This window comes from Monodelphis domestica, chromosome 1 (assembly GCF_027887165.1).
Source record: "Monodelphis domestica isolate mMonDom1 chromosome 1, mMonDom1.pri, whole genome shotgun sequence".
Lineage (NCBI taxonomy): Eukaryota > Metazoa > Chordata > Mammalia > Didelphimorphia > Didelphidae > Monodelphis > Monodelphis domestica.
This window is the reverse complement of record NC_077227.1, coordinates 530629011-530655100: the sequence shown is the minus strand read 5'-3', so window position 1 is coordinate 530655100 and position 26090 is coordinate 530629011. Positions and strand designations below refer to the sequence as shown.

Sequence of the window (26090 nt, the reverse complement as noted above, 5' to 3'; positions counted from 1 at the left end):
CTCTTACAAAAATTTATCTTGATTTAGGACATAAAAAAGTAGAAAAACAAAACAATTTTTATTGACCACAATGTAATGAAGGTTATATTCAATACAGACCATTGAAAAAAGAATTAAAAATTAATTGAAAATTAAATAGTTTTGGCCCAAAGAATTGATAGATGAAGGATCAAATTATACAAAAGAATCCAGGAAACTTCATCAAATAAAATGATGAGATAACATACAATACTGGTGTGTATTTAAAACTTATTTTAAAATTTTAATCAGCAAAAGAAAAAGGAATAGATCAATGAATTGGGTATATAACTAAAAAATAACAACTAGAAAATCAACAAATTAGAAAAACCCTGATTAAAAAAACAATCAGGAATTCTAGAAATCAAGGAGGAGACTATTAAAATTAGAAACTTAATAACCATTAAATTGATAAATGTAGGAACCAGTCTTTAGAAAAAAAAGTAAAGCTCATTTTAAGAAAAACATTGAGACAAACCAAATTGTACAAAACTGAAGAGAATTCACAATAGTTAAATAATAGAAACTATCCAACTTTTATGCCCAGTTATATGCCAACAAAACCCATAAACTAGATTCAGTGGGTGAATGCTTAAAAATTGTTTTAAGAAATAGATTAAATAAGCCCGCCTCAGAAAATAAATTAAACAGTCCATTAATGAACAGTCCAAAAAACTGTAGGACAAGATGGATTTACAAGTGATTTCTATCAAATAGAGAACAATTCTAGTATTACATACATTTCTTACAAAATTAGAAAAGAGCTCCTTCCTACATTTTTAAAATATGAATATTCTCTTAAGACCTAAACAGGGAGTGACAAACCTAGGAGGGAAAACAACTCTAGATTAATATCCCTAATGAAAATTGATACAAAAATGTTAAATAAAATATTAGCAAGTAATCTTCATTATTGAAAAGATTATACACAATAGCTAGGTTGACTTTAAGGAATTTAAGATTGGTTCATGTTAAGGAAAACTAAACTTTATAGATCATATTGTAACAAAAATAATGACAGTGTAGTTATATCAGAAATGCTGAATACATCAATTCATGACAAAATCTAACATTCTTGTTAAAATATGAGGAAGCTGAGAGTCAGTGTATTTTTCTTTATATGGCAACTAGTATCTTTTTAAAACCAAGAGCATACCTATGTAATAGAGAATGGCTGGAAGCCTTAACAATAAGATCAAGGGTAAAGCAAAGACATCCATTACCAACACTTCTTTTTAAAATATTGTTAGAAATAGTTGGCATAACCATAAGATATTCAAGGAACAAATAAACATAAGCAAAAAAAACCCCTTGGTTTTTGCAGATCTCACTATCTGGGGAACTAGCCATTGAAAAAATTAGTTGAAATAACAAAATTATAGGAGATAAAACAAAATCAGATAAATCATCAGCATTTCAATATATTGTCAACAAAAAAACCCAGCAGAAAGAGATAGAAAGAGAAATATATTTCATTCAAAATAACAGGAATATAGGAAATGTTGGGGAATTTAGGTAGAAAAAACTAAGAACAATTTGAATGCAAACACAAAAGACTTTACAGAAATAAAGATCTAAATAATTGGAGAAATGTTAATTTGCTGATGGGTAGATCAAGTCAATGTTACAAAAATGACAGTACTAACAAAATTAATTTTCTTATTAAGTGACATATCAAACAAATAAAAGGAATATATTATAGAGTTAGGAAAATGAAATTTATCTGAAGGAAATATAATTATTAAAAAAAATGAGAGTCTAGCCATACCAGATCTAGTAGTAACCATCTTAATGACTTAGTACTGGTTTAAAAAGAGAGGTTGATTAGTAAAATAAAGTAGGTAATAACATACAATGAACACAGAATACTGTTTGATAAACTTAGTTCCCAGCTTCTGGGAATAAGGTCTCAATATATAATAAAAATTTCCTAGGATAAATGAAAGCAGTCTATCAGAAATTTGGTTTGGATTAGGGGTTGTCTTTCTGAGCAATTGTCTGACCACTCCTTGGTGGTCTGGTGAAGCCTATCTACCTCTTTTTGGTATAATATGTTTAAATTTATAAAATAAAATGCATAGGATTATGAAGAAAATAAATTATATTTAAATAGAATTATCAAAATATTTTTTAAAGATCATAGATCTCAGATTAAGAATCCCTATTTTAGTGTAAGAATCCCTATCCAGTGTAATATATATTCAGATGGATACATGATTTAAATATAAAAGATGGCATCACAAACAAATAGAACAAGGAAGAAAATAGCTTTTAGATCTATGGCTAGGAGGAAGGTTTGTGACCAAAATAAGGAGAAAAGGTCAAAATGCAGAATTTTTTAATGTAGAAATTTTTTACTTAAAAAAACCCAATACAGTTAAAAGTAGAAGAGAAACATGGGAGAAATATAGGGGGAAAAGAGCCATTCTGCAGTTGATCAAAACTTGTCAAAAGATATGAACAGATAATTTACAAGATTCATGTTTTTTCCCTCCCTTCTTCTCTCCCCCATCCCGGAGCTGACACATAACTGCACTGGGGTGTGTGTGTGTGTGTGTGTGCGTGTGTGTGTGTGTGTGTGAGTGTTCAAAACCTATTTCCATATTATTCATATTTGTAATAGTTGAAAAGGTCATTTTCAAAGAAAGAAATCCAAGCTATCAATATCTGTATGAAAAAATGTCCCAGATCACAAATAATTAGAGAAATACAAGGTGTAAAAATAGAAGATAATGAAGTAATATCAATATTTATATTTGAAGTGAATCAAATAGCACCTAAATGCTAAAACCATTTTAAAAGGAAAGAAGTCTGATTTTTTCATGTGATTTCAGTGACTGGTTGTGAACTTGGATGTTTGGAAGTATAGTGATAATGGTGGGGTGGGGTGGGGAAAGAGTGGAGAGTCAAGAAGACTGAGGAATAAGAGCCAGGGCAAGAGAGAATATCCAGAAGAAATATTGAAAAGGAAAAATATTTAGAATTAAAAGTAGGATATTAATCTTTAAAGACCAAATGGAAATAATTTTTACATGCTTATTCCTCATTTCTAATGAAAACGCATACTATGATGTACTAACATAATATATACACACCAATATATAACATCATATATTACATATAACAATATATACTAATATAATTTATGCGTAAAGGCATATTATATTAGTAACTATATATGCAAAATACATGAAACAGTCAGAAACCGGTTATTTTTATTTTTTCTTAAGACAGGATCTCAGATATTTTCCCTTGGATTCAGTACATTATAACTCTTATGTCTCTTTTAACTAGCTTATGTTTTTCCTTATTATTAGTATACTACTTAGCACCTGACTAATTGAAAAGCTAGAATAAAATTATGAAAAAACATTTACTTCCACATTAGGTAGCAAAAACACATTTTTAAAATGTATGTATCTGTGTGTATGTGTGTATTTCTATAATGTTGGGAATATGGTAAAACATTAGATCAAACTTCAGTAATTAAAAAGAAAAATATTCTTTGTTTCATCCTCATCTGAGTCATTGAGACATTTAAGGTTAATGATTTTAGATTGCTTTATCAAGGACTGCTTAGAAGAAAAATGCTTTTACTTACTTGTATTCTCTGAAAAAGTTTACAAAATACCTTCGATTACAACCCTCTGGGACCACCATGGGAAAAAGTGATTATTTTTTCTTTTTACTACTTTTACTCCTGATAGGGCATTTGTATTAATTTTTTTTAACCCTTAGATTAAATATAATAAGTTGTTGAGAAGGGGGAGGTCCCCCATGTTGAGGAAAAAGGTTTATATGTGGCTGTGGGTGTTAGCTTAGTGGATAGTGTTAGATATTCCTTTAAAATAGGCATTAATAAAACTTTAAATGATAAAAGAAAGCAAAAAGAAATGCAGTAGGAGACAAAAATAGAAAAGTTTTGCTACTATCTTGTTTAATTTATACTTTTAAAAACTGCATGTAATAAAAGCTCGGGTTCTCATATAAAAGCCTTTTTCATATTCTTTGTATTTTATGTTTTTTAATGATTGCCTTTACAATAAAAAAAATAATTTTTGAAAAAAGTGGTAGTTGTGGCCCATTGTTGAATGCAAGTCCTAAAGGAGATAAATGTTTCCTCAAGGGTCGTCTTGAAAATGATGCTTTTGATTTCTAATTGACAGTTTACAGATGTTTGGATTGAAAATATGTGATATAGGTCATTTTTTTTTCTAATATGTTTTCCTAATTGGGTTCTCTACTAGACTTTTAACATGGTAGTTTTCATCTCATTGAAAATAAGTTGTCAGCCCAGGCAAGAATTTTTTATTCTATTCATATAATTTGTTTTGGTGAAGTGTTCATCTGGGTGAAGGAAAACCTCTAATCCAATTTAAGCCGAGACAGAAATCTCTCTTGTGATCATCAGGAATGCTATCAGGAGGATTGAACAACAATAATAAACTTTATAGTAGAGTTGAGTGAAGAAAACCAGGTGTTAAAATAGAATTTACATCTATCCTTAAAACATAAATGTATAACTCTTGGTTTATATTCTTAATTTTACAAATTTTACTATTTTTATTATAAATTGAGATGTCCTCTGAAATCTAAAGCAAGTCAGTTTTATTTTGATTTAATGTTTTCCAGATGAAGGCAATGAAACAGAGGTGCAGCCACAACAAAACAGCCAGTTAATGTGGAAACAAGGGAGGCAACTACTCAGGCAGTAAGTATTCTATGTTTAGTGCTAAAAATTTAGGAAGAAAAGAAATCATCAAAAAAATTTTTTGAGATTCCCCTTAAATATATATTATTATTTGTATTGAGATTTGGATTTGATAATGTAAATTCTATTATTAATAAGTTATTCTACTGGATTTGTATTTTAAAATATGTTGCTATGCCATGTTTTAAATTTTTAATTCTTATATTTTCTTTAATTTATAAACTTTTTTTTCTGTAGTAGTAATATTTATTTTCCTTGAGGTGTTAATTATTTTCTTCTCCAGAATTAGTAATTTTGTCAGGAAAAAAATGTTTTTTTAAAAAAATTACAGTCATGTATTCCATATGCAGTGGAGATAGTTAATAGGAAAATTAAAGGTAAATGGAAAGATAAGAACTGAAACTCTTGATTAAAGAAATAATCTTGCTACAGAAGAGCAAGTTCAATTGGAAGCTAGTCTTAGGAACCAGATTATGAAAGAATCTTTAAGAGGGGGATCACTAACAGAATGTTAGTGATTGGAATTAATAGTGTTGATACATTCAGGAAAATACTTTATGCTTTTGTACCAAAAGAAATTACAGATGGAAAATAATTATAATAAATGGTTGGAATGATTAGAAAGTATTTTCAATTGAATTATGGATAAATACCAGTGAAGAGAATTATATTAAAATGGGATAAAGATACTAGAATGTTTCAAGTAGGGGGAATAATGGCACTACAGGATACAAATTTAATGACATCTGCAGTTATTAGTTCAGCCATGGTCCTTGAACATAAAGGATTAACAGTAGGTAAATATGGTTGCTTTTGGACTAAAAATGGTGAGTGATTAATAAAAATAACAGTAATCATGACTGTTCACTGTGTAACTGTCTTTAATCTGTAAAGATGATACAAATCATCCTCTTTTTAGTAGTACTAATATTGTATAGGAGTTATTTTGTGTAACTTACTGAATGTACTATTCCATTAGAATTTCAAAAAAAATCTTGATTGGTTTTAGCCATTTCTAAATCCGTTCCCATCTACTATGTTGTTAAATATACTAAATTTTTAAGTGCATATTATTTATCTAGTATTGCAAAAGGAACAAAGACAAAAATTAGAAAATTAGCTTCTGCTCAGTTAATCTACTATTCATGTAAGTAGAGAAGTAAATGTGTTTATTTAAGAAATGTGAGAATGAGAAGGTTACATCAGGGAAGACTTCCTTTAGGAGTTAGCCCTCTATCTGGAAAAGAAGCAGAGGACATAAAACCTATTGACAGTGTCTATTAATGACCCTTGGGGATTTGGTCTTTTAGCCAGTTCAAAATCTACGTAACTGAACTATCCTTGCTCTAGCATAACATAAGACTTATCAAATGTTTTGCTGAAGTTCAGTTTTACAAGGTTCACTCTTATTACAGAAGTAACCAATTCCTCACCCTCAAAAGAAACCTTTTGAAATCTAGTTTCTTTCCCTGCAGTACTGAGAAAAAAAAAATTTAAGGATCTTTAGTAAACACCTAATAAAATCAAATGGCCCTGCTTGCATTATTCATCCTTTTTTTGAATTCTCTACATTATTTTACTTTTTTGACTACTTTCTCCATCCATGTAGTTTATTATTACGTTGTTTCTCAGACATCCTTCTGGTTTTCTTATCTTTTTTAGCTTTCTCTTAAGATTTTAATGTCTTATTTTCTCTATAAAAATTCTACTTTGACAATTCCATTTCTCCCATTGCTTCAGCTGTCAACAACTCTATGCCAAAGATACCTAGCTCTATTTCTTTAGCCAGGGACTCTCTTGCACACTTTAGATTTGTGTATCATACCCATAGGAATTTTCTAACATGATTTCCTTCTAACTGCTCAAATCTACATCCAAAATTGAATTATCATTGATTTTTTCATCTCTCTTTTCTCCCACTTCCAGTATTTCTTTCTCTCTCTTAACAGGTAGGATCATTCTAAGAATACTATGAATTTTATAGTTTACAGCTTCTGTAAACATCATTTTAGCTGTTACATGCAAAATATGAGATCCTTATCCAGGGGCTAGAAAGCCCTACTGGATTTAGTGAGTCTAAACATTTGTTCTTTAAGTGAAGTCAGAAAACAAAAGGAAGTTGCAGCTAAATGAAAGGAAGACTTACAAGTTTTTTTTCTTGAAAAGGCAATTCAATTAATGTTTTTGGTCAAATTGTTTTTATTATATGTTCAGAGGCAAAAAAAAAACATCTCATTTTTCATTTGGTTATCTAATGTTACAGCACTATTTATAGGCATTTGCAAAGTTAGTGATAAAAATTGTACCTCATTTCCTAATATCAGAGAAAGAAGTAGAGAAATTCTATGAATAACATGATAAAACCCTTGAAGAAAATATGCTACATTCTTTGACTTCAATACAAAGGTGGATACAGGGGAAGATAGCAAAGAAAAAGTTGAATATATGAATTTTGGGGTAAAAAATCAGAGAAAACAATAAAGATATTCTCAGTTTTTATACATATTTTATTTGAGAAAAAAGTAATATGCACTATATTTGCAATTGCAATGAAATTAATAATTGAATAGGCTGGAAATTGGCATTAGAATCATTCTAGAATCACCAGTTACAGTAAAGACAACAATTAACATAAAACTTGAGAAAATAAAAATGAGAAAAAATATATGGCACATCATTAAAATAAACTATTCTACTTAAGTAAGCTATTGATCTTAAAAATTGGAAATAGATAAGAACATTGATAATAGACTATTTTGCCTTAAGGGCAAAAAAGCTTGGAAACTAACTGACATAGTGGGAAAATCAATTTGAATAACTTTTTACTATGTGCTAGACATTGCACAAAGAGCAAGATACAAAGAAAGGCAGAAAATATCCCCTCGCATTCTAATGGGGGAGACAATATGTAAACTAATAGGGACTTACAAGATACATTCAGAGTGGTTGAGAGCTAACCATAGAGAGAAAAACACTGGCAAAAATTTGATCACCTTAACAACAAAGAAATAGTCATCAAGAACAACACTGGTTTAGACTTATTCTTCAGTTCTATAGAAGAAGATAATGATGATTATGAGCATCATTACTTTATGAAGTGACAAAAAACAATGAAAATATCAAACATTAATTGAAAAGTTTCATGGGTGCAAAACAATGAAGCAAATCAGCCCAATGGATTTTAAATAAAAAATTTGCAAGACAACAAATAGATGAAAGGTACACTATATAAAAGTTTTTTTGTAATACTTTTTTTTGCCATCAAGGATAATGGACTCAACATCAATTAGTCAACAAACATTTATTAAGCACCTGCTATGTGCTAGGCACTGTGCTAATAAGCACCAAGGAGATTCTCTAGGGCAGAGTCTAAATGAAAGAATCCCTTAACCACAGTAAGGTCTCCCAGATGCTCCTATTTATGGATAACATTATGATGATTGCTTAAAGACTTTACTAAGCTGCTTCCATAGTAATGTAAAAGTTTGGCCTTTCTATCCACACAGGAAAAACTAAGTGAATGAATGAATTGTCTCAGAAATTAGTGGCTTTCTTCTTGTTAGGGGTCTTAGGCAGAGTTATATGATATTTTATTGGACATTTAATACTGAGGACTATATTTTTTGTGTGGATTAAGCTGAATGGCTGCTAAATTTCCTTCCAACTCTAAAATTCTATAATTCTGAGAAAAATGCTTATTGTTTGGATTCTCATATATTTGGATGGACAACCCATGGAGTGACCAATCAGTACATTTATCTTGAATGATATGGCAAATATATAAAATGGATCCAGAATTTAATAGGAGGATTTAATTTACCCTTATGTATTTTCCTCTCATCGCCTTTTTGAAAAAACAAACCAAACTCTAAGTGATTTTTGTTTATGTGATTTTAAAATTTGATCTAATTTTGTAAATCTTTTTGTCCTTTGAATAGATGATTCTTTTTTCCTTGTATGACTATTCACCATAAAAATGTCCAGAGTAGAGTTTTATTTTTCATTTAATTAAATCTTTTTGAACTGAATTTCAGGATTCTGTATATTCTCAAGACCTTGATTTTTGCCTCTTTCGTTGCACTTTTCTTATTGTTCTCTTTTTATTCTATATACTAAATTCTTAGAAAATATAATACTTACATTCCTGTTTTGATGCTTTGTTCTACATCTCTCTGCTATCCCTTCAATAAGCTCTCCTTTTTCTTATTTGAAATTCCATTGCAGAGTACTTTTTCTCATTAAAAAAATCCTTTTTCCTTGCCCTTCCTTGATAATGCTTCTTTTGAAGATTTAGTAATCTTTAAAAAAGAAGTCAAAGAAGTTTCAAAATGAAGTGTAGGTGTTTAGATCTCAAAGTTTAAATCTTCAAACTTGCACTGAAAAATTTTTTCCTTTTATATTCCCTTCTCCTACTTTATTTCAAAACTTCTTTCATTCTTTTTTTTTTAAGTACTTTACATCTCATAGACAGCCATTTATGAGAAGACATCCACAATAATGTGCTTAGGGCCCAGGGAAGTTATAGCCTACTTTTTGAAGAAAAAGAGTAAGGAAGGCAAGTATCCTGATTAGATTCTTTAGGTGGCAGCAGTTTGTACCCAGGAACAAGTATTCGTTTCTTGTAAAATAAAACTACTCTCAACTTAAACACCAACATACATATAGTAGAATACAAAAAAGAGAATCATGTAATGTAAGAAAGAGAGATCTATATGAAAACATAAATCTCTATTTTATATCACCAGTTTTAAAACAAAGAATGTAATAAATGTTACACAGCACTTTTAAAATTGACCTGCTTGTGTTTCTTTTAGAACTTCTTTCATTTCTCTTCATTGCATTTTAAAAGATATTTCAGTGTCCCTCTTCAAGGAGTATTACTAATGTCAGCCCCCCTTTTTTCTGGCCCTTTGTAACAAATAATTTAGTAAATAAATCCACAGTGGCCATGTCCAAAAATTTGGCTCTGTACTTTGTCCACCACTTCTTTCATGCTTCTTCATAAGTCCTCTAGAGACCTGATTGGCCAGTGATTTGATCACAGTTCTTGATGTTCTTGATGTCACAGGAAACTGTTTTTTTTATTATGTTGTTGCTGCCCTTATATAATTTTTCTTTTGCCACTGCTTACTTTACTGTGCTAAATTTTCCTTTGTCATTTCTTAAGGTTCAATAATATTTCATTCTATTTAATTATCACAATTTGTTCAGCAATTATTCACCTGTTGCCTACAAAACAATCTAAGGCACCATCTTAAATTCCAATTACTGTTTTTTTACCCTTTTAATTCCTTTTTTTTGGATCAGGAAATTTGTTTTGTTTGTGATTGCTTTCTCTTTTATATTTTCTCTTAAATTTTCCCCACTACCCCACTCACATCCTGGCTTGTTTCTGTTTTGAATTTGATGTTTTTCTATTCCAAACTATGTGTTTGTTCAATTCTTTGTTATAGGTTCAAGTAATTTTTATCTGATGCATACTCACTTCACTCTTCCTTCTGCTTTTATATACTTTTCTTACTATTTATGAAATTTATTCTCCCCTTTTCTTCTTTAATGTTTTCTATTATTCCCTTCTGTCTTTTATTCTTTTCCTTTTTAATGTTCTCAGAACCCCTCTATCTCCAGGACCTCTCTTTTAAAAAATGTAACTCCATGAATACCATTTGAAAACATTAAGATTCTGAAGGGATATGTTTCTTTTCTCAACATCATCATAGAGTTCCTTTTAATTACTCAAGTAAATTTATGTTTTTTCTTGACTTTTTTTTTGCATTTGTATTTTATAGATCCTACTCAGCTCTAGTCTTTTATTTAAAAGTGCTTAAAAGTCCTCTGTTTCATTAAAAATTCATTTTCCCTTCTTGAATGCTTATACTTAGCTTTTCAGGGTAAATAATTCTTGGTTGTAAACCTATATCTTTTGTCTTTTGAAATTCTCTTTTGAAAACTGTATTACAGTCTCCTCTTATCATAGAAGCTTCCACATCTTATGTGATGCTGACTGTGATGTCTTAATAGTACTTGAACTCTTGTGTGAAGGATTGTTTTTCACTTTAATTTAGGAGCTCTGGATTTTTGCTTGACATTCCTGAGACTTTCCTTTTTTTAGCTCCTTCTATGAAATAATTGGGTTTCCCTGAATGATGGCCAAAGGATAAGAACAGGCAGTTCTCATATGAAGAAAAAAACCAATTTGTAGTTATATTTTAAAATGCTTCAAAATATGGAAATAAGTCTTGATCAATATTACATGTAAAACCCAGTGGAATTGCTTGTTGACTATGGGAGGGTGGTGGGAGGAGAGGAGGGAAAGAAAATAAATCATATAACCATGGGAAAATATTATAAATAAAATAAATAAGCTTAAATTTAAAAAAATGCTCCAAAGCACTTGTATTTATTTTTTAATTAATTTAGAATATTTTTCCACAGTTACATGATTAATATTCTTTCCTTTTCCATTTCCCTCCTTCCTCCTAGAGCTAATAAGCAATACCAGTGGGTTATACAAGTATCATTGTTCAAAACCTATTTCCATATTATTGATATTTGCAATACAGTGATCATTTAGAATCTATATCCCCAGTCATATCCCCATTGAACCATGTGATCAATCATATGTTTTTATTCTGTGTTTCTACTCCCGCAGTTCTTTCTCTGGATGTGGATAGTGTTATTTCTCATTCCTTTGGATTGTCCTGGATTATTGCATTGCTTATATTAGAAAAGTCTATTACACTTGATAGTGCCATAATGTATCAGTCTCTGTGTACAATGTTCTCCTGGTTCTGCTCTTTTCATACTGCATCAATTCTAGTTCATATGGAATTCCTACAGTTCATTATTACTTTCAGCATAATACTATTCCATCACCATCAGATACCACAATTTGTTTAGCCATTTCCCAATCAATGGACACCCCCTCATTTTCTAATTTTTTGTCACTATAAAGAGCACAACTACAAATATTTTTGCACACGTATTTTTACTTATCTCTTTGAGGTACAAACCCAGGAACCCAGGAGTGGTATGGTTGGATCAAAGGGCAGGACGTTTTTTAGAGCCCTTTGGGCATAGTTCCAAATTGCCCTCTGGATCTAGATCTAGATGCTTGGATCAGTTCACAACTCCACTAGCAGTGTATTAGTGGCCCAATTTTGCCCCCTCCAACATTTTTTATTTTCCTTTTCAGTCATAAGGGCCAATCTGCTAAGCGTGAGGTGGTACCTCAGAGTTGTTTGATTTGTATTTCTTTAATTATGAAATATTTAGAACATTTTTTCATGTGTTAATTGATGTTTTGATTTCTTTATCTGAAAACTGCCTATTCATATCCTTTGACCATTTATCAATTGGAGAATGGCCTGATTTTTTTTTTGTGTGTCTGTGTAATTGACTTAGCACCTTATAAATTTGAGAAATTAGACCTTTGTCAGAGGTTTTTGTTATGAAGAATTTCCCCCCAATTTGTTGCTTACCTTCCAATTTTGTTTGCATTGGTTTTGTTTGTACAAACCCTTTTTAATTTAATGTCATCAAAATTATTCATTTTACATTTTGTAATAATCTCTATATCTTGTGTGGTCTTAAATTCTTTCCTTTCCCATATATATAACAGGTATACTATTCTAAGTTCACCTAATTTATAATTTCTCTCTTTATAATTAAGTCATTTTGAATTTATGTTGGTATAGTGTATGAGATATTGATCTAAACCTAATCTCTCCCATACTGTTTTCCAGTTTTCCCACAGTTTTTGTCAAATAGAGGGTTCTTGTCCCAAAACCTAGGATCTTTGAGTTTATCGTACACTATCTTGCTGGGGTTTATTCCCTTGAGCCATCCTTTTGTCTTTTAGCCAGTACCATATTGTTTTGATGACCACTACTTTTTAGTACAGTTTAAGGTCTGGTACTACTAGGCACCCATCCTTCACGGTTTTTTTCAAATTTCCCTTGTTATTCTTGATCTGTTGTTCTTCCAGATGAACTTTGTTATAATTTTTGTAATTCTATAAAAAAAATTTCTTGGTAGTTTGATAGGTATGACACTGAGTAAGTAAATTAATTTGGATAGGACTGTCATTTTTATTATTAATATCCTATCCATGAGCAATTAATGTTTTTCCAATTGTTTAGATCTAGTTTTAATTGTGTGGAAAGTGTTTTGTTGTTGTCTTCATATAATTTCTGTATTTGTCTCAGCAGATAGATTCCTAGATATTTTATATTGTCTAGGCTGATTTTAAATGGAATTTCTCTTTCTAACTCTTGCTATTGATGTGTGTTGGAAATATTTAGATATGCGGATGAACATTTAAAAACATTAAAGGGCCATTTCTTCATGCTCTTGGTGGCCATATTGGAAAATTTCTTTTTCAAAATTTCAATTTTTGTGGTTGTTTATTTTAAAACCTGATCACAGTAGAGTTTAATACCACTATTTCACCTGTGTATACTGTATTACAAATGGATATAAATCTGACAGGGGACATAATAATGGATATTAAGAAGATCTTGTGAGATTGCATTCTGCATATCCCTTACATTCTTTTTGTAATGTTTCCTAATGTATGTACAATACTTTTAGACTATGATTGTATTAAACCTTTAATGGAAATCAAACTGAAAACTGTATTATCACATATTCCCCTCTGTTGTGTATGTCTGTATGCCTTGTTTAATTGTAGAATCCTTTTATCTGTGGAGCATGCATTTCTTTGTATGCCAGCTACCCCATGAATCTTCTAGGTAGGGATTTATTGTGTACATTATGAGCAACAATCCAATGTACTGATACTGGGGATATATCATTACATCTACCAGAAGAATCTCTGAAAGCTTTTCCATTGCTGTTTTTAGATTCAGTCAGTACAGACAATGAGTTGGATTCCATCTATCCTATTCCTGAGGATATCCCAGAAGATTTATGGTCATAGTATTCCACAGATGTAGGTCTATTGAAATCAGCTACTTCTGTAAGGATGAGGACTAAGGAAAGACCAGTTCCTTGTGTACCTCAATATCCCTTAACTAAAGAAGCAATAGAGAGTATCAGACCTATTATTGAGTCCCTAATCAAACAAGGGATAATACCTTGCTTCTCTGAATACAATGCACCTATACTTCCAATAAAAAAGCCAAAACTCAATCAGAATGGCAAAATAGTCTATAGATTCATCCAGGAACTGAGAGCTGTAGATTGAACAGACCACCTTTGGATATTTCTCTTGGGATTTTTGGACTTTGCCCACCAAAAGACTCTGTTGTAAGATTATTAATCTGTAAATGACATCCTATTGTACTAAGTCCAGCTGCTATAATCTCTTCCATTCCAAGTCAAGCAAGATATTTCACTGTGGTAGATTTATGCTCAGTGTTTTTCTCAATACTGATCCACGAGGATTCTCAAACAATTTTTGCTTTTACCTGGAATTAAACACAGTTGACAAGGACTTGTCTTCCATAGGGACTCACTGATTCCCTGAGTCAGTTCAATATCCAAGACAAAATTACAATAGGCATTGCCTCATCTTGGATTTGTGTTGTCAGAGGGTTCCAGAAGTATCACACCAAAAAGAATAGTTGACATCCAGAAACCGAGTACACCTAAGACCAAGAAGAAACTCAGAGTTGTTCTTGGAACAACTGGTTTCTTTAGGCAATGGATACCTGGATATAGTGAAATAACTAAGTGTCTAACAGATCTAACCAGGATTACAGAATCAGAACCTCTGAAATTAAAACCTGAATATCTCTTAAGGAATCAATTTTATTTTTACCAGCTTTGGGTATCCCAGACTATACAAAACCATTTCAACTGTTTGTAAATGAGACAAAAGGTATCGCTTCTGGTGTACTGACACAGACTTTAGGACAAAGTTATCATCCAATTGGATATTATAGGTGTCAGCTTGATCTAATAGCTGCTGGTACAATTGTTTGTATAAGGGGTATAGCAGCTGCAACTGTGTTAGTCCAGAAGTCAACTGATTTAGTTTTGGGATGTCCATTGACTATATATCGTACACATCAAATAGAAGCACTAATGAGGAAATTTTGTACTTGTGCATATTCAGACCAACGAATAAGTATGAAATTATACTTCTAGGCAGTGAAAACATCGAGTTGAGAAGGTGTAGTGTATTAAATCCAGCTATACTTCTTCCTGATTTGCCAAAGAATGGTGAACCATTACATGAATGTGTAGAAGTAGTAGCTCTAGTGGATATGCCTGGGATGGATTTAAAAGACACTCCAATAGAAAATCCAGACTTGGTCTTATTCACTGATGGTTCTTTATGTTTGTGTAATGGAATTAGATGTACTAGTGCTGCAGTTATCACAGAATATGAGACACTGTGGTTTGCATCATTACCTAGTAACCTTAGTGCTCAAGGTGCAAAGTTGGTCTCTTTAAAGCAAGCATGTCTTCTGGCTGATGGTAAAAGTGCAGATATTTATACAGACTTTAGATATGCTTTTTTCAGTTTGTCATGCTACAGGACAGATCTGGAAACAACGAGGTTTTATTACTGCATCGGGAAAACCAATTGCTCATGCAGAAATAATAACTGAGTTGTTGGAGGCTATCCAGAAACCTAAACAGCTAGGGGTGATCCATTGTAGAAGTCATACTTAGGGCAGAGATTCAGTCTGTAAAGGAAATCATAGAGCTGATATCACTGCAAAATTTGCTGCCAGGAATTCTCCAGTGTATGTAATGAATTTGTCAACTATTGAATCTGATGATATAGAAAAAGCTTATGTAGACTCAGAAATTCAGAAATGGAAGGAGGAGTTTGGAGGAAGGAAAGAACATGAAATATAGGTTGCAGATACTGGAAAACCACTGTTACCAAATGATGTGTATACCTATTTGTGTCAAGCCATCCACAGAAAAGGTCATTTTGGTAATCAAGCTGTAATTGACTCTGTAAAGAGGCAATGGGTAGCTCCTGGAATAAGCACTATAGAAAATAATATCGGTACAAGGCTATTTTATTTGCCAAAAACTCAATCTAGGGGCATTCAGACAGAAAGGTTTAGGTGGAAGACCTTTAGTATATTATCCATTTGAGAGTCTGCAAATTGATTACATTAGCATGCCCAAAGCTGGAAGATACAAGTTTTGACTGGTAATTGTGGATAGGTTGACAAAGTGGCCTGAAGCATTTCCATCAAATAAAAATACAACTAGCTTTGTGGTAAAAGTGTTGATTAAAGACATTGTAACTAGATTTGGAGTATCACTTACCATAGACTCTGATAAGGGATCTCATTTCACCCAAGATATCCTGAAAAGAATCTAAGAATCTAGGAATAGCACCCAAATATCACGTGTCCTTAACACCCACAATGTTCAGGTCAGGTAGAGCATGTAAACAGGGAACTCAAGACTATGGTGGAGAAGGCCTGTGCTGAAACTCATCTCAGATGGCCAGATATTCTTCCCATAGCTTTTTGTTACCTGTGTATGAGACCAAGAACAGATTTGCATATATCATCCTATGAAATGCTCTTTGGACATGCTCCACTACAGGCAAAAACTTGCAAGACAGTCTACACGTTACTCTTGGGAGGAGATTGTCAACTTGCTTCTTACTTAAGTGCTTTACAACAAAGACTCAAAGAATGACATGATTTGGGAATATTAATTCAGTCTCGTCCATTAGATTATTCTCTCCATGATTTCAAACCAGGAGATATGATATATGTCAAAAATTTTGCTAAAATATCAGCAATACAAGAGAGTTGGGTAGGTGTTAGTTTCTCCATCTTCAGTTAAAGTTTTGGGTATCATTTTTCACATTTAAAATTAGCACATGGTATAAATAATGAAAATGTACAAATCATCGAAGAAGAAAATGAAGAAGAGATCTTAGAAAGTTAGAATCATCAGCCAAATTGAATCTACAGTCAAATAGATCAGTAAGGAGAGGACCATTCCAGTGGAAGAGGATAGAAGAGGACAATGCAGATCAAGAGGAGATTCAAGAAATTCATGGATATTGTCAAAAGACTGAAAACTTATAATTTTAAAGACTTTGAAAATTTGCAGTGAAGAGAATTACAGAATTAATGGACTAATTGATTAAAATTTGGGGTAATGTATTATAATACAAAACAACATAACACATATTCACACAAACATAAATATATTTACTACCATGGAGTTGTAGAATAAGAATTATTCAATCAATATGAGATGAGAAGAGAAGGAAAGATTTGAAGTAGTGGTGAGTATATTGAGTGCACCAGTATCATAACACTAACATAACAGTAACACTGACTTTACACTAGCAAAGCAAAAACATAACAAAACAAACACAAAACATAAACATGGTTAGGTTATATTGAATCACTCGAATGAAACAATGTATAGTTAGTGTACTAATATTAACTATAGATTAGTTTGTTACTAACAAAATTTAGTTAGCCATTTAAATACTTAGTTTTAGTATAGAAATTTAGGCAGACTGAAGAATTTTGAAGAGAGATTTAATTAGATGTGATTAATTAGATAAGATTAGATACTAACTTGCATTACAACATATATACCAACATACATTATATAACACAAATAACATATAATATCCCATATCAAACAAAATTAAATACATATGTAAATATATATAAACAGTGTGTATAATAGTTAGGTTTGTAAATTAATTTTATTTTAGGGTGTATATGTATATATGTAACATATCATATCTGTAAATATAAGTATACCTGTATATGTGTGCATATGTATAGCATACATACATTGTGTGTATGTACTATATGTATATATGTTTGTAAATAGCTCACTTATATGTACTGTTACATGTAGTTTGCATAAGTGGGTTTAATATTTTGTTTTAATTTCAGTGTAAAACTTGTACAATGTTGTGTTTATTGTATTTTTCAATAAATTTTCTCTTAGTTTGATGTTAATGTATTACAATAGTATTAGAATGTTCTGTATTAGCTGATAAGAGTAGTATTTATAAGTTTAGTGTTTGCATGGAAGTTGCTTTTGATGTTGTTTGCTTGTTGTACTACTTTTGCATATGTTTGAAATTTTACTTGTTCATTATTTAAAACCTTTTTCCCCTTTCCTTGATAAAATCCCTAGAATGGGTTAGTATTATTTAGCTGAAAATAGTTGAGTTTAGGTTGTTAGTTGTTTTGGATAGATATCTTAGTGTAGGTAATCTATAAGTAATTTAGGTTTGCACAAATGCCAAAATAGTGTTTTAAACACAATTTAGACTTTGTGCAAAGGAGGGACTATTACAAAAGAAATGATTTAGGACATAAGAGTGATTGACAGGGCATGGGATTAGAATTTTCCCTGGAGCTGGTGGGATAGAATCTCAGAGAAACAGTTAAGCAATTGACAAACTCTTTGGACCTGGATGAAGGAGGAGGAGTATTTTTCCTGTAGCAGCTTGAGAAACCATCATTCAAATTACAAACCTGGGAATACCTTTGGCCAGTGAAGTAAAAGGATGAAGATACCCCCTGATGAGAGGCTATCTTTGAAAAATGGGGTTCCCAAGAAATGGGCCAACTAAGATAGCTTGAGGGGATGTCCTTTCTATTGATTGATGTGGAAGATATCCCAGAGGAGGTAAACATGGACCCCTCCCAAAGGACAAGCCTCCCCCAGATGAAGGTCACCCAGCAGGTGTCCAATAAGGACAGTTTATGGTTGAATGGCTGTCCTTAGGTTCAGCTACCTCTATATCCCCCTGAAATGAGAGTCCTCTTATCTGACTGTGGTTATTTAAATAAAGATGAATTTTAATAGCAAGTTTGGTTTGGGAGGTATCAGGGAAGAGGGAATTGGGATTTGCCTAGATTCTCTCTTAGCTTTTGAGCTGTGGCCAGGCCTCGGAGGCTGGTGAAGGGTTTCTTTTATTCCTGTCTGTGTTAATCTATGCTAGATTTCTTAAGTTCAAAGTTTTTAGCAGTAGACAGCAAGAGGAAGAAGAGGTTCTGACTTTAAGAACTGGTTGGGCCTTTCTCTTCAGGCTAATAACCTAAAGACTGGCCTTAAAGTTCAAACCACTCCCCTCCAATCCTTTTGTCTGTTGACATCATCACAGGAATCCAGTTAGAGCACACAGTTGGGGGAAAAGTCGAGGAATAGAGGCACTTCTATCCCGAGACAGGGAGAAAACACTCCTTCCAGTCCCTGGGCCAGGAAAGAGAGGTCTTGAGACCAACTGTTATTCTGCAAGTTCCCCTCCCCCCACCAACTGTTATTCTTGTCAATATCTTCTCTCTCTAACATTCCAACTGCTGTTTGTTCCACCGGAGTGACAGAAAGTCCAAAACTTGCTTCAGTTTTCCTTTCTGCACAAAGAACCTTTTCATCATTAGGGCAATTAGAAGGATTATATGTAGACAGAGGGCAAAAGTGTGAATATGATGGGATGATATTAAAAAAATAAACGTAAGGCATGAGAAAGAGGAATGCACTGGGAGGAGGGGGAAGGAGAAAAGTAGGTTGGGATAAATTATCACACATAAAAGAGGCAGGGGGGAGAGAGAGGATATGGGGAGGAGAGCATGTGAACCTTACTCTCTTCACAATTGGCTCAATGAAGGAAGAACATACCCAACCATTTGGGTATAGAAAGCTATGTTGCCTTATAGGAAAGTTGGAAGAGAAGGGAGAATAGAGCTAGAAAAGAAGGAAAATTTGAGGAGATGGTAGACAGAAACTAAACGGGGAAATAGGATGCAGAGTAATACACAGTAATCATAATGCTGCAAAATTTCCTTCATGTCTCTGTAATAAAGGCCTCATTTCTCAAATGTATGGATAATGAAGATATAAGAATAGGTCATTTCCCAGTTGATAAATGACAAAGGATATGAACAGGCAGTACTCAGACAAATTAATTAAAGCTTTCTATAGTCTTGCCCAAACAAATGCTCTAAATCACTATTAATTTGAGAAATGCAAATTAAAACAACTCTGAGGTACCACCCCATGGATCTGTCAAATGGACTATTGTGACAGACAAGGAAAATGGCAAAACTTGTGAGGGAATGTAGGAAAATTGAGACACTACTGCCCTGTTAGGGTAGTTTTGAATTGATTCTATCATTCTGGAGAACAATTTGGTCCTATGCCCAAAAGGCTTGAAAAATGTAAATCTTTTGACCCAGCAGTACTATTATTACTAGATTTGTATTTCAAAGAGATAAAAAACAAAAAAGGGAAGACCTATATTCACAAAAATGCATAAAGTAGCTCTTTTTCAGGAGTAGGCAAAGAATTGGAAAGTGAGGGGATAACCATCAATTGGGGAGTGGCTGAGTAAGTTATAGTATATGACTCTACTGCTCTTATGCTGTAAGAAATTACAAGCAGGAAGTCAGAAAAACCTGGAAAGATTTATTTGAATTGAAGCATAGTGAAATAAGCAGAATTAGGAGAACATTGTCAGTAATATTGTAGAATGATCAAGTGTGGATAACTTGGCTATTCTTAGCAGTATAATAATGCCATGTGCTTCCAGAGAAAAATAATTGAATGAATCCAGATGAAAGCAAACTTTCGCTTTCCTTCTTAATTTTTTAATTTGAGTCTCCTTCCACAAAAGAATTAATAGGGGGGACTGTTTTACATGATTACACATCTAAAATATATATGAGATTGTTTGCCATCCCTACAGGGGAGGAAGATTGGAAAGTTGGGGTAGGAGGGAAAGAGAATTTGAGACAATATTCTTTGAAAAATGTTGGAAACTGTTTTTACATATAATTGGGAGGACAAAATTAAATAAAAAATAAATTTTGCATTCCAAATTCTTTTGCTCTCTCCCATCCTTTCCTCATGAAAAAGGAAATTATTTTGATATAGGTTATATGTATGGACAGTCATGTAAAACATATTTTCATATTAGTCATGTCATGAAAGAAAACAGACCAACAAAACTCACAAAAAATAAATAGCTATATTTCAGCCTACATTGACTCAATGAATTCTTTTTCTGTAGGTGGATAGCATTTTTTTTTGTCAGAAGTACTAAGGAATTGTCTTAGATCTTTGTATTGCTGAGAATAACTAAATCATTTATAGTTGATAGTCATTCAATATTGTTATTACTGTATATGTACTGTTAATGTTCTCCTGGTTCTGCTAACTTCATTTTGCATCAGTTATACAAATCCATGTTTTTCTGAAAGCATCTGGCTCATAGCACACTACTATACCATAATAGTCATATGTCACAACTTGTTCAGTAATTTATTTGTTGGCTTTTCCTTAATTTCTTCTAGGTAGTCATTTAATACTTTTGGGAAAATCCACTTTTAATTCCAAATCTATGTTTGGATTACAGAATTGTTGGTTGCAGAAATACTTGCCCCTTCTTTGTGGGGAACTATTTAATATTTACACTCTTTGATCCTTTATCTCTCCCTTCCTCCCTCTTCCCCCCTCCCTCCCTCCCTCTCTCCCTCCCTTTCTTTCTCCCTTCCTCCCTCCCTTCCTTCTTTCTACCCTCCTTCCCTCCCTGCGTTTCTCTCTAGGTTTACTTGAATTTTTGAGGTTAATTAATTAATTAATTAATAGATTTTTAGGACCTTCTATGGCATAATAGGTCAGGATGCTAAGGACCTTGAGCCTAGTGTGTCTAGGTCTGTGCACTGCTGCTCTGTACACTAATCCCACTTGTCCCCTGAAGCTTCTGTTTTTTTTTTTTAATTAAAAAAATTTTTTTAAACCCTTATCTTCCATCTTGGAGTCAATACTGTGTATTGGTTCCAAGGCAGAAGAGTGGTAAGGGCTAGGCAATGGGGGTCAAGTGACTTGCCCAGGGTCACACACCTAGGAAGTGTCTGAGGCCAGATCTGAATCCAGGACCTCCCATCTCTGGGCCTGGCTCTCAATCCACTGAACTACCCAGCTGCCCCCTGTCCCCTGAAGCTTTTAAAGTCACTTCTGTAGACCTTTCTTGGGACCACCCTTTCTGCCTCTGTACACCAACTCTTACACGCCATATAGTGTCACTTGTAATCTGTTTGATCTGGGAGGCCACTCTACTTGTTGGTAAGTTCCTTTTCCATTATCCTTGGGCTTGTGACTGACCTCGTGCATTTTTGTGTTGGACAAAGAGATTTAATATAATTTCTTTTTTAATTTTTTGATTTTTTTTTATCTGTGATGACCTTGGTTGGAATGTGGGGACTGGGTGGCTTCCCTCTTGTTCAGACAGCCATCTTCAATAGAATATCTTGACATCTTTATTTCTTATATGTTTTAGTTATTGTAACAAAGTTTTGGATAATGAAATATATTCTTGTAATGACTCCACTTAGATTACTGGATCTAGACAACTTCTTGAGTGCCTGTCCCTTTTACTATGTCTCCTACCTTCATCTTATGTCCCAAGACAGGATTTTAGCAATAATAATGGCTTATGTTTCTATACCACTCTAAGGTTTATAAAGCATTTTCATAACCCTGCAGGTTATCAAGTATTATATTCCTATTTAACAACTGAGGAAATTGAGGGTTAATGAAGTTAAATGACATGTCCACCCATTGCAAAGTTATTGTTGAAGCAATTCTAGATCTCATTATAAAAAAACATGTCTTATTTTAATAAAAACCATCCAGCTTTAGCATCTGGAAGGAACATATTATCTTATCCTTGGTCTAATAGTGAATGGAGCTATTAGGTATCTTAAGGAACAAAGTCTCCTTATGAGAAATGTAATGAATAAGTGTATTGTACATATTCTGTCTACTAAGTTCTTTGATTTTCTCAGTGACCTTAGAGGCTGGTACTGTAAGAGCCAACCCCCATCTGCAGCTGGATGATGGTTTATTAGCATGTTTTGTTAGGATGGTATAATACTGTGTTAGGCTTATTACAGGCAGTGAATTTAAATATTAAAATATAATTTGAGATCTTATTAATAATTTTAAGAATCCTTTACACAGGTATCTTCAGGAGGTTGGTTATACAGATACCATATTAGATGTGAAATCAAAACGGGTACGAGCTTTGTTGGGCTTTACAAGTGATGTCACTGAGAGGGAAGATGAAAAAAACCAGGAGTCAGTGATAAATGGAGTGGAAGCTGAAATTAAAGAAACTGTGATGATTGGGTAAGTGTTTTATCTGGAAAATATTTAGTTTATACTAAATAGTCACCTTTTAAAAAATAGTCACCATCGTTTTTGTATCTAAGAAAGCTAATGAAAAACTCCAGTTAAAGTTCTCTTTTGTTGAAGAATTGAATTTTAGCCATTTCTCATTAAGAAGACAGAATGAGGAGATTAAAATTGATTGTTTTTAATCTGATCACTTTAAGTATGCTTTTGATTCTTTGAAACTTGTTTAACCGGGGTGATTGAAGTTTTCCATCTAGATTTCTTTACAGTGCTTGAAATTTGAATATTAAATATAGACTTCAAGATCTTGAAAAAAATCTATATGTTCTTAAGAAATTAATAGGAAATTGTGTTTTAAATTGTTAGGTAATACTTTGAAATTCATTTCAAATGATGAAAGTATGAAATTTCTTTGTTTTTTATTCATTTTTGTTTCTAATAAAATAGCATAAAACTTCCATGGTTTAAATAGCTATTTACATTAAAAATTCACTGTATATTATGATTTTCTTTTCAGAGAGGTACTCCAAAATTCTGTTTAATTGTATATAAAGTTATGACAAAACCTATATGAAAGTAGTTCATTGTTCTTTATTGAAAAAGCTATACTGGGATCTAGAACTAAAATTAAAAGGTACAAAATCAATGAAATTTTATATATATTTTTATTATAATGTCTGTATCTTCAGAGGAGATATGAGTTGACCTTCATATAGAAATTGCTGTAATAACCTAACTGTATTTAATTAATGACATACATAGAATGTAGAGGTAAGCATAAAATAAGACTCTAAGAAGTAACAAAAAGAAACAATGTCATCTATTTCCTGGGCCTTCACTTTCTTCTTTAGAAAGATGATATTAAAAAATGGTAATGTGTTCTTAAGGAAAGGTACCAGACCTGGTGATACATGTTGTCTGTGTATCCATAAACCCTTGCAGTCATGAATTCTGATTACGTTTTTACTCATTCTCATTCCCCCATTCCTAATTTTGTCCTTAACCAACAAGAACAGAATCAAAATCATTATAGAAACTTCCAAAGGAGGGCATCTGATTTGGAATAGGCACTCTTTAGACTGACTAGGATCAAAGTTCCTTTCCCAAATCAGCCCATGTTTTGAATTAGGATAAAAGTTTTCATTAATACAGTTTTGGAATGAGATTTATTTATTCTTTAAAATTTAGACTAAGAGTAGCTAAATACTTCAATGATAAAGAAGTCTTATGTTTTGCATCCAAAGTATAAAATTTTTCACTAAGTTATATCCTTTACATTTGAGGGACCCTTTAATCAATTCCTGAACAGAATTCAAGCCTAGAGCTTATTAATTTCTGAAAGATAATGATTTCCTTGCCAGTAGATTCAAGCATTGTAATATAGATTTTTTAATACCAGCTTATTACTTCTAAATACATTTTTATTTCCTACCTATTTAGAAGGAAAAGGATTCACAAATTTGAGATTAGATTTTACTCCTTGTCCATTTGTTTCTCCCTAAACCACTTTTTCCTCTCATAGATTACATAAACTTTTTGTTCTTCCTTCAATACAGAAGGAGAAAAGGGGAATATTATTGGAAAAAAGCAAAGCATTAAAATGATATAAAGGGTAGTAATAAATGAAAAAAATGTCTTCTGTTTAAAAAGGGCTTCTTTACATGAAACTACAGGTATTTTGTTCACTCTTCCTTCTCCGTGTTGGGACTATTTACTACTATGGGAAAAAAAGAGATTGAAACTGCTTCAGAAGATAATTCCATAATTAAATTATCATATTTGCATCTCAGATGATGGTCCATTGGTAGAATGAAAGTTTTACTCTAACATATAATGGCAGTTAAGGCAATGTCATATGTGGTTATGCCTATGTTGACATGAAAGAAATGTGACTACAAAATCATTTGAAAAATATATAGTAGGGTGGAACAGCTCTCCATTGCACTTTCTCAAACCTTTCTCCTAGAAATTGTTCATCTGTATAGGAGACTCTTTAGTCGATAATTTGGGGTGTGGAATCATGGCAAATAAGAATAAAATGAGCACTTGAAATGTCATGGATTAATGTTTTCATTGAAGTTTACTTTCTGTTAATTACCTGAGATGTGTATACTTTAAACTAGGAAACCAGAGTTAACAGATTCAGCCTCTGTACTGGATACTTTCAAATTCCTTGAAAATGCAGACTTCAGTGATGAAGATGATGAAGATGATATTGATGGGAGAGAGAAAACCATCATTGATACTTCAACGGTGGGTCATATAAGTCAAAAAATATAAAAGTATCCAGTTAACCAAATAAATGAGAAGTAAAAATCATTAATCCGTGACACTTTTTGGCCCTTAAGTTTTTTCTGTGATCTATAAGAAATTCCTGTGAAATCATTTTTAACTAGTATAGATCTTAAACTCGGTATAGTAACTTTCCTTTGAAAATCTCAATCTATTTCACTGTTATCAATAATCAAATATTCAGTTCATCCCTAGATGACTAGTGTTAAGTATTACATTATTGTGACAGTATTGTGTCACTGGTTATCACACAGCAGAAACTCTGGTACCTAATAGATATGATTATCATCTGATCAAGTGTAAGCCCTTGTATACTATTGAATATAGAGAACCTTCCCTCTCTTGAACCCTTTAAAGTAGGGATTCTGAAATACATAGACATAGATTTCAGAGAGTTTGTGAACTTGGATGGGGGAAATTATTTTTTAAATTTTCACTAGCTTTTAAGTGAAATTAATTTAATATTTTCTTCAAATACTTAAAAACATTCTGAAGTTTGATGTTTCATGGGTTATTAGTCTCAATGTTGCCATTGATTCTGGAACGTAGCAGTTCTTATGGTAGTCACTATGTGTGACTTTTATTTCTTTTTTCTCAAACTAGATTATAAGTTCCTTGAAGGAAGAAAACTTGTCTTTTATGCTTTTTTATTTACTTCACAGTTCCATACTCACAATTGGATTTCAACACGGATAGTTACAGAATTATAGAATTTCATAGTTGGAAAGGATCTTTGAGAACATATAGTCCATCTTTCTTTCTTGATTAAATAAAATTCGTTGCAACATTCTGACAAGTGGTTTTCGAGTTTTCTTGAAGACTTTTAGTGAGTGTAGAGAACATAAAAATCAAAATTAAGCTGGTATAGTCATTACTCAAGTAAAAATGGAAAAACATTTTTATGCTTAAAGGGACTCCAGGTGGATCAGAAAATGCTGGTTGT

At 32.3% G+C, this 26090-nt stretch overlaps 1 protein-coding gene across 2 annotated transcripts in view; it reads left to right on the top strand.

Annotated features, from left to right (window-relative positions):
- Window positions 1-26090, top strand: part of STRN (striatin) — a 165137-nt gene that overhangs the window by 74745 nt on the left and 64302 nt on the right. For both annotated transcript variants that reach the window (XM_007476081.3, XM_001371682.3), the window contains exons 4-6: window positions 4651-4729; window positions 22682-22849; window positions 24979-25108. In XM_007476081.3, coding sequence (XP_007476143.1) covers window positions 4651-4729; window positions 22682-22849; window positions 24979-25108 — 377 coding nt within the window. The remainder of the gene's footprint in view (window positions 1-4650; window positions 4730-22681; window positions 22850-24978; window positions 25109-26090) is intronic.